The sequence below is a fragment of the Heterocephalus glaber genome, unplaced genomic scaffold (genome assembly GCF_053883595.1).
Source record: "Heterocephalus glaber isolate CG9 unplaced genomic scaffold, H.glaber_assembly_v1.0 deba00000594, whole genome shotgun sequence".
Classification (NCBI taxonomy): Eukaryota; Metazoa; Chordata; class Mammalia; order Rodentia; family Bathyergidae; genus Heterocephalus; species Heterocephalus glaber.
In genome coordinates this window covers 18,697,171-18,709,705 of record NW_028258151.1, presented here as the reverse complement: position 1 = coordinate 18,709,705, position 12,535 = coordinate 18,697,171, and the positions used below count along the sequence as shown (strand labels likewise).

At 58.9% G+C, this 12,535-nt stretch overlaps 1 protein-coding gene across 1 annotated transcript; it reads left to right on the top strand.

The window, feature by feature from the left end:
• The first annotated feature begins 4,163 nt into the window (after positions 1 to 4,163).
• Fgf3 (fibroblast growth factor 3) lies at positions 4,164 to 11,008 on the top strand. The gene is given in 4 exon segments (XM_021264142.2): positions 4,164 to 4,383; positions 6,370 to 6,473; positions 10,469 to 10,843; positions 10,845 to 11,008. Coding segments are annotated over 4 exon segments (777 nt in total). The 3' UTR covers positions 10,923 to 11,008.
• The last annotated feature ends 1,527 nt before the right edge of the window (positions 11,009 to 12,535 follow it).

Below are 12,535 nucleotides of genomic sequence, written 5' to 3'. Positions count from 1 at the left end.
CTCCCAGCTCTCCTGTCTTTCCTGACTCAGCCTCCAGATGGTCTGCAGGGAATGCTGATCTGTCCACAACCACAGCCATGGCTGCCGCATGCGTTGGTAACCTAGGTGGGCAGCAGGCAGTGGGCTCCATGCTTTGCAGGTCCTCATGGACGCCACATTGAACATAGCCTGTGAGGGTGACTGTCATTGTCTGGCCACAGATGAGAAGACTGAGGCAGAGTGGTCTGGCAATGTGCCAGAGGTCATGGACAAGTGGACAGTGTGCACCAGCCCTGGAGGTCACGCTCTTAGCCATGCTGGCTGCTTGGTGTGTGGACCTATGGCAGGTACCAATGGGGTGGGATACAAAAGGCCAGTAGCTGTCCTCTGTCTGGTGGGGAGGAAAAAGCAGCTAAAGGTGTCTGTCCCTTTGCCTCTAGAAGGCCCCTGTGTCCTCCCACCTCTATCCAGAAAGAATTCCTCCTTTGAGACTCAGCTTGGGGCTTCATAAGAGCCAGATAGCCAGGAGACAGCCCAAGTGTTCATCAATAGATGACCCAGTGAACAAACTGTCCACCCATACAATGGAATACTGCCTGGCCATGAAAAGGAAGTTCTGACACACATGAAGCTCAAAACACCACACTTGGCAGAAGGAGCCAGTCACAAAAGGGAAAATAGTGGATGACAACATTTACATGAAATGCCCAGATCAGGAAAAGGACAGAAACAGAAAGCTCCCTGGGAAGAAGGACTGAGAAGATGACACCCCAGGGAGATGGTTTCTTCACAGAGTGATGAAAGGTTCTCAAGTCACTGTGGCAATGATTGAGCAACTTCATGCATACAGCCAGCCCTCCTCTTCTTGAACTCCACATCCAAGAATTCAACCAACTGCAGACAGGAAATATTGCCTTGCCTATTTTATTCTATTTTTGGCACTAGTAATTGAACCCAGGACCTCAGACATGATAGGTAAGTGCTCCCTCACCCCTTTTGAGACAGTTTCACTGAATTGCCCAGGCTGGCTTCGAACTTTCAATCCTCCTGGCTCAGCATCCCGAGGAGCTGGGATTACAGGTGCATGCTGCCATGCCAGGCTTGTGTTAGGTATTTTAGGTCATCCAGGGCTGATTTAAAGTATATAGGTGTAGGGCTAGGGATTTAGCTCAATGGTTCCGCCTCCTGCCTTGCAAGTACAAGGACCTGAGTTCGATCTCCGGTACCAAAAAAACCCCATAAAGTATATAGGTGCAGGTGTGACTCTGGGACTGGTAGGGAAAGGCATGGGCCAGGAGGGGGCATTGAGGCTGGGTCTAGAAGAGCTCAATTAGTCTCCTGGCAGCAGCCAACCCTTGGGAAGCAGGTGATCAGCAGAGGATGGGTCCTGGGGCTTCCTGGGCCTGGGAGGCTGGGCAAGTGGGATGGAAAGGAATCCTCACTGGGTGGGTGAGCCAAGGCTCATGGTGGAGGCCTGGGGGAAGTGGGCTGGGGCACAGCCATACTGTGGGGGGTCCCTCTAACACTGAAGCCTCTGTCTTGAAGGCAGCTTTCAGGCAACTTCTGCAGTCAGGGGTGTGGGGGGACAGGAGGACCTGCAGTGAACCATGGGAGGCACTGAGGCCACAGTGCCTACATTCTGCCATAACTTCAAGGCAGCACTTCCTTCTCAAAGGTCTAGAGGGAGGCTTAAAGAACAAACCGTGTTCCCCAAAGACAGCAGCTGAAAATGTGGCAGGACTGATTCCTCTGAGTTTCTGGCTCTACTCATGGAGCATTACTGGCCAGAGAACCAGTCTCTCCAAGGGTAATGTGGCAAGGCCAAGGCCACACTTCAAGGAAGTGGCCAGGGCACTCAGTATCTCCTGTGCTGCCACTATGGTGGGAGCAACAGGGAACAGACCCAGTAGCACCCCCTTTTCTCAGAGATTCCCTTTGAGGGGAGCCACCCTAGCCCCTGACCCACCCTGGTTCTAGGGTCCTGGAAGACACATGGTGGGCAAAGGCTGACCCTGGAGGGAAGGCTGGAGACCAGGAAGAAGGAAATGGGGGGTGGGGGTTGCTGGGTATGGAGGAGGAGGGAGGCCATGGCCCAGATTCCTTCCACACCATTTTTCTGGCTCCTCCCAGTCTTCTAGGGGCCACTAGCCAGGGAGGAGGCTGGGCCTGAACAGCAGGAAGCCCTGCCCTCCCCTGTCCCCTTCTCCCCGCATCTAGGCCCAGAGTGGAGAGGTAACTGACTCCCAGGAGCAGAATTCACAGTGTTGAGGGCATAGATGCACCTCATGTGAATCTTCTTGTGCTCTCTTAGGAAGTTTAAGTGCCAAGCAAATTCCAGCCCAGGGAGCCCTGTTGGCCAGGATCCCCTATGCTCTGTCCCTGTGCTGTCCTCTGTCCCCTATAAAGCAAGCTCCATCACTGCTGGAGTCTGAGGCTTTAGCAAATCGTGTCTGGTCTTGAACTGACCAAGGCTCTCATCAGCCCCAGTCCCTGAGCATGCTGGAGTGGCCTGAAGGATGACAGGCTGCGCTGGGAGTCAGGTCATGGTGGCTGGAAATGTCCCAGCGTGTGCTTACTCCTGTAGCTCACAGGAGTGCCCTGGGCTCCTGCACACTCCCCAGAACCCCAAATCTGGACCCAGATGGAAGGGACAGGACCGCCACTGCAGCTGTCTCATCCATAGTCAACTTGAAGCCCAGGCTAAGCCTAGACCCCTGGCCCCTCAGGGTGCTCCACCCCAGCCAGCAGAGTTGCCTTGCTGGAGCCTGCTCACCTGTATCTTGGTGGCCGGCCGAAGGGAAAGAGGCCAGGGAAGCAAGAGAAGGGAATGGGGATGGATGGTTTCCCATCATCGCCCGGAGCCTCTCTCCTTAAGGGCACCCTGAAATGCATGTTATTCCCACACAGTCCGGGGTGACACCCCTGGGCATGTACACCACTGCCCAGCCCACCAGGTGGGTATCGCCCTGCCCTTGGGGTGTCTGCTCTCCTCTCCCTCTGCGCAGCCACCAGACTCCCCGTGCTTCCCAAGTGTCTTCCACTACCTTGAGGTCTCTCTCTCCTCCTGCATCTCTGTCGTACATATTCTCTCCTGTCTCTTTCTCCCTGCTTTCCCCCTCCTGTCTTGCTCTACCTACATCTCAGGCCTCTGTCTCCGTGCCCACTTCTCTGGCTCTTCTGTTCCTCCTCCCTCCTCCCAGGCCCTCTCTGGACACTGCCAGGACAGGACTCTCGGGCCTGCTCGACGGGCGGGCCCAAACCCAGCGCTTGCCAGAGGGTCTGTCTAGCGGGGGAGAAACAAGATAAAGCACAGCGCGCAGGCGGCGGTCCCACCACATCCCGCCACTCGCTGGGGGAGGCTGAGCTCAGCGCCCCGGCTCCTGCAGGAATTGTCCGGTGCAGACACAACCGGGGGTACCCCACGCGCGCCCGCACCCAGACCTCCCCTCCGCCGCACTCCGCGGGCCCCTTCATTACACGCCGCCTTTGATGGGCGTTTGTCAACGCCACTTTCCCGCAAGCCGTTCTCGCGGACATCAGTCATCGGCGGCCCCATTGTGCAGGGGGATTGATGGGGGGCGGGAGGGGGTGACAGGGCCTGGGGCGGCCGCCTCGAGGCTTGGATCTATAATTTTCGGAGGCATAATTGGTCTGGGGGCGGGGGCGGGGGAGGGGCGGGCAAGGGACCTTGCCGAGCCGGAGGCCGTGCGGAGGCGCAGGGCGCGGGCCGGGCCGAGGGAGCCGGGGCTCGACGGCGGTGCGCGGGGGGCGAGTGTGCGCACCCGCTGGGCTCCCGCCCCTCCCGAGCCTCCGCCTGGGGACCACATCGGCCTTTTGTTGCCGACCCGTCCTTTCTTTCAGCGCTTTGCGCAGCAACGGAAATTTCACCGCTCCTGGGTGAAAATTAAAGTCAGTCTCTCTCTCTCTCTCTCTCTCTCTCTCTCTCTCTCTCTCTCTCTCTCTCTCTCTCTCTCTGTCTCTCCTCTCTCCCCCTCCACCTTCTCTCTCACCCTCCCTTCTCCTCTCCTCTCCACGCTGTCTCTCCCACCGTCTCCCCTCTTTCCCGCGGTCCGCACAGCCGAGCGCCCCAGCCCGCTCCCAGCGCCTCGCCGCGGCCCGCTCGCCGCGCCTTCCATGGGCACCGCGCTGGCCTGCAGCCGCCGCGGGGCGGGCGCGATGCCACGATGGGCCTGATCTGGCTCCTGCTGCTCAGCCTGCTGGAGCCTGGCTGGCCGGCGGCGGACCCCGGGGCGCGGCTGCGGCGCCATGCGGGCGGCCGTGGCGGCGTCTATGAGCACCTCGGCGGGGCGCCCCGGCGCCGCAAGCTCTACTGCGCCACCAAGTACCACCTCCAGCTGCACCCGAGCGGCCGCGTCAACGGCAGCCTGGAGAACAGCGCCTACAGTGAGTGTCCGGCACCCACGGGGAGCGGCACGGGAGAGAGGACAGCGCCACGGGTGCCCGCCTCCCGAGGCCAGAGGGCGCCTCCCGGGGACCGCGGGTCCGTGGCCGCGTCCGGGAAATCCCCGCGCCAGGATCAGAGATCGGGGAGGGGGTCCCGTCCAGGAGGGGTCCCCGTCTAACAGGATCCTCCCTCCAAGGGCGCGCGCAGTAGGTGACCCCGGGCTCCCCGCTCGGCTTCGTTTGGCGGTTCTGACAAGTTTAAGCCCTTTGAATTTGTCGGAGAAAAGGAGCTAGACAAGGCATTTATCATCTACTTTATTATTTTGACGACTTCTCCACCTCCTGCGGACCCCGGGGCGCGCCGCCGTCCCTTCCGCCCTCCCGGCTGTGGGCTGTCGGCCGGCCGCCCGGTAGCCGGCTCGCGTCGCTGCTCTGCACTGAGGACACCAGTTTCCGGGATGCCACGGCCACCGAAAGATTATTTCCCTGGCTGGAATCTGCGCCCTCAGAGCAAAGGCGGGGGCCCGGCTACCCGGTGGGAGCCGCGGTAGGCGGGTCAGGAGCGCCCAAGGGCGTCTGGCTGGGTCTGCGGACGCAGAGACGCGCGCGCGCGCCCCAGGGAGTCCGTGGGCTCCAGTTTGGCTCCTCTGGCTGCGGGCATCGGGGACCTCGCTGAGCCCTCCGCAGAGCGAACAGCGGTGCTGGGTGGCGGAGACCAGCGGAGCCAGGCCCGGAAGGACTGCAGAGGAGAGCGTGGGAGTGCAGCCAGGATCGCGGAGGTCCTCGCTGAAACGCAGAGGGCTCGCTCAGGCCCCGGGTGCAGGAAGCTGTGCGGCGGGTTCAAGGCGGCTGTAGGAAACCGCAGCTTCCTAAGGGAAAGCCGCAGCCCGGCGAGGGGGTCTTTGGGCGGAAGCCTCCGGAGCCCACTGTGGGAACTAGCTGTCGCCAGGGGGTCCCGGGGGCCAGGGCTCCTCTCCGAGAGACATTCTGCGGTTCACTCCAAATCCAGGCCTCCTTTGGGGTTGCAGAGCATCCAAATTTCCTGGTGCAACCCTGGCAGGCTGCCCAGAGGTGGAGGGTGTGCACCTAGCCCTGCTGGGCATCCGGACTCCCACTTAGCTGGTCCCCAAGGCCCAGACTGTCATTCGAGAATTCTAGTACTATAGTCTGCACCCCAGAGCCCTGAAGCAAGGCCTTACTGATTCGGGTGATTATAGCTCTGCCGGGTGCCAGGCGCCCCCTGGAGAGGATGTTAGTGGGGCCCCCAACCCCCCTGGAACCCTCTTGGGGGAAGATGGCCCTGCCTGGGAAGTTGCAGGCCCCAACACCCCTCCTCCAGAGGGCTCTCTTGTACAAAGAGGAAGGGCACGAGGGAGATTTTACCTTCTTGCATACACCTGGGAGAGGGTGAGGCCTGGCCAGCTTCCCACTGGGAGCTCCAGACTTGGCCCCTCTGCCTTGACAATCATCTCCCACCCCAAAACACTGGCAGTCTGGTTTTCATGGCACCCACTGAATTATATTCAGAGCCCCAGCCTTCCAGAACTGGCTCAGGGCTCAGGACACAGGGCTCCATCCGTGGCTGCAGGGCTTCTTCCCACTCTGACTCCATGTGTGGTCTTGGGCTGGTCACCGGCCGAGGTAGTCTCTGCTTGCTGGTCTGTCCTAGGAAACCAACTGTTTAGGGCATGTGAGGCTCTAATGGGCCACATGATTTGCTCATGATGCCTGGCAGAGACAGCCTGAGTACGTGTGCATTTCATTGTCACCCTCCCAGGACTGAGTGACTGTCCTCAGTGCCCCTCTCCAAGTCCTGTCCAGTGCCTTCTTTCTCCCTGAACTCCAAACCCCCCACCCACTGGGCATGGGGTGGCCTTGCTGTCCAGAGACTGAATGCAATATGGGTGGGACCTGCCATGCTTAGCGCTCACCTCTGTGGTTCCGGGAGCAGAGGAAGTGACGGGCCTTCCTGACTCTTCTTCCCAGGTATCCTGGAGATTACGGCTGTGGAAGTGGGTGTTGTGGCCATCAAGGGGCTCTTCTCTGGGCGGTACTTGGCCATGAATAGGAGGGGTCGGCTCTATGCTTCGGTGAGTCCAATCTCTGCAGTAGGTGGGTACCAATGGAGTCTGTCTCTTGCTGTGACATCAGAGTGGAGGGAGGAGAGACATGGACCAGAACTCCTCTGGGTCAGTCCATGAATCATACCCAGAGCTCTGCGTGCTTCTGGGGGAGGCAGCCCCAGGGTGTGACTTGGAGTACAGCCCTCAGGGAGGGTCATACCAGGGGCTGGACACATCCTAAGCTCTCCCCTAAACCTTATTTCTATTACCCTTCCGGAACCTGGCTGAGAACAGGGGCAAGATGGCCCCTCAAATTGTCACTGAAATAAATAGACCCAGGAGAACCTGAGGACAAAGTGGGGAGCAGAAGCTCTTCTGTTGGGTTCAACAGAGATGGCCTGGGCACGAGAAAGGAGGCAACTGGGTGGGCTCAGCCTCTTGTCCCCAGGCTGGAAGGCTTAGGAGGGAGCCAAGAGGGTGAGAGAAGGGCCCCAGGAGTACACTGCCTGGACCTTATGTGGTCAGAAAGGACCTTGTCATCTTGTGGGCACCAGCAGTGCCCAGGAAGCCCTTGGAGGAGGAAATGTGCTACCTCCAGCCAGTGATGGTGAGCCCTTTGGCTGCTACCTCCCTGGACAGTGAGAGTTTCCAGCCTCACGTAAGCTAGAGGACGCAGCCCCAGCTGCAGTCTAGCATCCTGCAGTGAGTTACCCCTCTCTCGATTCCATCTGGCTTTCAGGGAAACATCTTAACATCTCCCTGCCCCCTTTGAAGTCTGTCAGGCCCTTCTTGTAGCTGGTTACTTTATCACAGATTTCCAGCTGTTCTGCTACAGGAAATGCACAAGTCGGGGTGCAGCCATGTGTTTTCTCAGGCCTGGGGGCCACACACTAGAATTTATGTATAGACCCAGGAGCTCCTGGCATGGGGCGCTCTGCAGGTCCCTTGGCGTCCTGATCCATGTGTGTTTATAAGAACATGCCTCGGCCCAGTGTTGGGTTTTCTGTCTCTTCAGGTAGGCTGGGGCTGTCTGGATCCGTCCGTCCCTTGGTCTCTGGTGCAATGGAGGGGAGCTCACTGCTTCCTGAAATTGACTCCCCCAGTTGCTCTTCCCTCTTGAGATGAGAGACACCCCAGGAAGGGCTTGGTGGCTTTCAGTGATGGCTTGGGTCTTCCTGTCCACAGGGGAGGCATCCTGTCCTCACTGGGGAATGTCACAAGGCAGAACAGGGAGTCCACTCGGGAGACAAGCCCAGGTCCTCTGCTGTCCCTTCCCATGGGAGACCCAGGCCTGCCCTGGAGATCCCAGAGGGTCAGATGTCACCTCTGGCTTCTGTTTTTGAGAGCTAATAGCCTATGCTTTGGGGGGAGGAGGGTACAAGACTCTCAGACTTACCATGAGACAATGAGGCCACAGATGGTATGGAACTTCCCAGAGTATCCAGCAGAGAGGTTCTCACTGCCCTGCGGACACCTGGGGCACCAGTGCCTTGTCAGTTATCTGCTCTGAGTTGTCAAGGTGCCTGTGTTATTCCCTCTTCCCAGCCCCTGGGCTGAGTGCCCTGGACCTTAGTGTTAGCCTGCTTTTCCTCTCCCGTGGCCAGTGACCATACCACTGTGACCACTCCAGTGCCAGCCCTGACCTGCCCCAGAAGTCCTGATGGTCCAGAAACCCCAGACAGCACACCACTGAGCTCACCACTGACTCTTCTGCCTCAAGCATGGTCCAGAAGCCACTCATTCCAGCACCAAGGTAGCTGGGAGCCATGGAAGACCACCCCTCCTTCCATCTCAAGCCCACATTCAGTCATCTCCAAGTCCTCAGACAATACTTCCTAAATCTCTCTCTTCATTCCACACATCTCATCTCCCTCTACCTTGTCCCAGAGGCCAGTATCCTTGTAACACAGGCCCTTGTCCCTCCCCATCTGGACCACTGTGATAGCCTTGGGACCCAGCAACTGCCTGCCACCTCTCTCCTCCAGCCCACCCATGCACTCATCCATATATCTACCCATGCATGCATGCATCCGTCCATCCATCCATGGATCTACTCATGCATCCAGTAATCTATCTACCCATCCATACATCCATCCCCATCCATCCATGAATCCACCTACACATCCATCCGGCCAGACAGCCTTTCTTCTTTTCTTCTTTTCCATTTTCTTTCTTTTCTTCCCTGTCTCTCTTCCTTCTTCTCTTCCTTTCTTCCTTCTTACCTCTCTTTCTTTCCATCTATCTACTCATCCATCCATCCGTCATCCATCTATCTGTCCATCTACCTAAGCCACTCCTTCATTCCTGTCAGTGCCCTGGCCCTTAACTATGACATGCTCCCCTAGGGACACACTGCAGTAACTTTCCTAAAAAGCAAATCTGCTCATGGCCTTCAGTGAACCCTGGCGCCCAGCCCCAGCTGCAGAGGAGCAGATGGTGCTTGTGTTCCTTCCTTTTTGCTCTGGAAATTGTGCCCCCCTCTAGTTCTGGTGTGCCTCTCAATTCTCCAGACAGGTTGTGTCCCCTCTGCTCATAGTGTCCCTGCCTGGAGACTTCCCTTCTCCATCCCTCTCTGTGACTCTAAATGTCACCTCATCCACAAGGTGTCTTTGAGTCCACTTCCTGGGGTACAGATGTCTCTGTGGAGAGGCTTGTGGAGCAAGGGTGTGGTGGGACAGCAGTGTCAAGATGGGCCTGGAGAACTGTCCCCTTGGCGACTCCCAGCTCAGCTGGCCTGGAGGCCGAGCCCTGGCCCCTGAGCCGACACCGTCCTCCTGGTCATCTAGGCCACACCTGATTCCCCCATGGGGAGTCACCTACCCCAAATTGCTCCTCCCGAGCCCCTTGCTCTTTGAGAGGATGAGCCTGTGCCCCTCCAAAGAAGACTTCCCTGGCCCAGAAAGACACCTGCCCCAGGACTGGGGCACCAGGAAGAAGTGTCAGGATAGCCCGAGTCTGTCTTGATCCCACCTAGAAGGCAGATGTGAGCACAGCACAGCGTGTCCTGACCCACACTCATTCCCAGACAACCCTGGGCCCTTCGGTACAGTCAGCCACGGCCACAGTGATGTCACATCCTCTGGGATTTGGGGCCTAGCACTAATCCTGGGAGTCAGTTTCTCCATCTATAGGCTGTGGACCTTGATCCTAAGTAGTGACGCCCACACTGGGACCTGGAAGGAAGCCCGATGCTGGGTCTGGGGGCTCTGGTGAAAGCTCATTCGGTTTTGACTTTGTGCCTTTGAGAGGGTGGGGACACCCCCACATCACCCCTTGTCTTACCCCAGGCCTGGCACAGCCCCATTAGTCTCTAAAATGCTCTCAGTCCCTGTGTGTGTTGGAGGCTCTGCTCTCGTCCTAAGAGCAGCGTGCTGTGACTTTTGTTGAGCATGTCCGCCCCCGCCGCCAGGCTCCTAGTATCCCTAAGCTCCTTCATGGAGGCGGTGGGAGGAGGGACCCTTGAGGCCAAGATGGTGACTTTCAGAGGGCAGTGGTCAGGGCTGGGACCTGAACTCAGCATGTAACGGGGAACCCCTTCCCACCCTATTTCTGGTGTTTCTTCTCCTCTTCTTCCTCCTCCCCCACTCCTCCTTCCTCTTCCTGTTCCTCTCGTTGAGAAAGGCGCTCACTACATTGCCCAGGGTGTCTTTGAACTCCCAGGCTTAAGCGATCCTCCTGCTTCCGTCTCCCAAGTACCCGGAACTACAGATGTGAGACACCATTCCTGGCTGTTTTTTCTTTTGTGCAATTTCTTCAGCAGTCCTGGGATTCCACCCGCTTCTGCTGTCGACACATCTGGTCCCTGAAGCTGGTAGCCACCTAGGGCCCCAGAGTAGGAAGACCCAGTCTCTGCTCCAGACAATCTATGGGTCCCCCTGCTGGGACTCCCCAGAGCTGGCATCCTTAGATGGGGCCTAGGGGCTGGGGTCCCAGAGAGGAGAGGCAGGGAAGGCGGAGTCCTTGACCCCTCTCCAGTGCCATCCTGGCCTCCTGTAGCCACTGACCACAGCCTCTTCCTGCAGGAGCACTACAGCGCCGAGTGTGAGTTCGTGGAGCGGATCCATGAGCTGGGCTACAACACGTACGCATCACGCCTGTACCGCACGGCACCCAGCGGGCCGGGGGCACGGTGGCAGCCGGGTGCCGAGAGACTCTGGTACGTGTCTGTGAATGGCAAGGGCCGGCCCCGCAGGGGCTTCAAGACCCGCCGCACACAGAAGTCCTCCCTGTTCCTGCCCCGTGTGCTGGACCACAGGGACCACGAGCTGGTGCGGCTGCTCCAGACCAGCCCAGCCCAGGTCCCAGGTGAGGGTGTGCAGCCCCGCCGGCGGCGCCAGAAGAAGCAGGGCCCAGGTGGCCACTGGGACCAGGAGCCTTTGCATGTTTGGGCCACCACGGGGTTCTGAGCTGGCAACAGGGGGACTCGCTCTGACCCTTGGAGCCTGGAATTTCAATCGAGGGGCATATGGGAGCTGAGGAGTTGCAGCTGAGGCCCCACGGAGTGCTGCAAGATGCTGAGGGTCATGTGGATGAGGGATGCGGGCAGGCTGGCAGAAAATACGCCCTGAGATGCCACCCCAACTGTCCCAGCAGCTCACAGGGGCGCACAGTGACAGCGAGGGGGTATGTGATGGGAACATTAAAGTATTTTATTCTACTCTGTCCTTTGCTGGGTGTGACGCAGGCTGAAGACGATGCAGAGCTTTGCTGTCACTAGCTGGGGTGACAGCTCTGAGGTTGGGGGTCAGGCTGAGCTCAGGGGACTGGGCTTCGAGGCCCCTGGGGTTGAAACCAGTAGGTGGTTTGTGTGCACTGGGAGAAGAGGCTTGCATGTGTGTGCGAGTGTTTGTGTGTCCTTGTGCCCATGTGCACCGTGTGTGCATGCACATGTGTGTTTGTGTGTCCCTGGGTGTGTCTGACATTTGTGTGGAGACAGCAAGGAAAAGCAGTTCACCTAGCACTAGAATTTCCACAAACTCCTTCCTCCAGAAGCTGCAGGCCTCTCTGGGGACAGTTTTGAGGACAAGTGCCACATCAGGCCACATCCCTTCCTTCCCTCGACCTTGCAGGCTCCCACAGGACCTCGTGTCCTTGCGTGAGTGAGATTCCGAGAGGCACCTGACTTGCAAGGGAAGCGGTGGCCGGGCTCTGTCTTGGACCCAGTGCCTCCCACACTTCTCCCAGCACTGCTGCTCTCGCCTCTCCCGGCACCTGCAGGCTGTGGCCTGGGTCCCGGAGGACAGGGCCCCTTGCTCCTCCGCCCTGGCTGGGCTTGGAGACCCTGGAGCCAGCCCAGAATGCAGCAGGAGTGAAGAACTTGGCAAGGGGCCCTGAGCGACCATCAGCACAGACGTGGTCCCTGAGGGGCTAGCGCTCAGGGCAGCTGCAGGAACAGAGGCACTGCACTTCCTTCCGCAGCAAAGCAAGCGGGACAGGAGTTGCAGGACTTCTTGGCAGATGAGGAAGCTGGGGCTTGGGGGGTGACAGTGCCCAGGCCTAGTAGTCACTCAGCATTGGGCGTCAGTGGGCGGCTCCTGGGGAGGAAGGCACCGCGGGCTCCAGGCTGATACTGAAGACATACTTGATGGTGGAAAATGCATCCTCTGCAGCTGCGGGAGTCTCTGACCCTCGGAGGAAGTTGAGCAGCTTCGTTTCAGAGGTGGGTTAGGAGGGAGTTAGGGGCTGCAACTCATACACTGGCGTTCTCACCCCCAGTGCACAGGATGCAGCCTTACCTGGAAGCAGGACTGTTGCAGATGTGATTGGTTAAGAGGAGGCCACACAGATGTGGGGGGGTCACTATGCAGCGTGACCGATGCCTTTCGGAAAAGACGCAGACATCCACACGCATGCACGTGTACACAAGCCTCACATGCGCATGCATACAGGGAGACGCCACGTGACATGAGGCAGCGTCAGGGCGGGGCTTCCACAGCACAGCTGGCAGCAGAGCTGGGGAGGGACGGAACGGGCCCCACCCGGCGGACACCTAGACCTTGGAGTTCGGCCCTCAGGCCTGAGAGCTGACCCGTGTCTGCCACCTGAGCCGCCCAGGCAGATGAGCACAGAGGATCAGGGGCGCCCGCCAC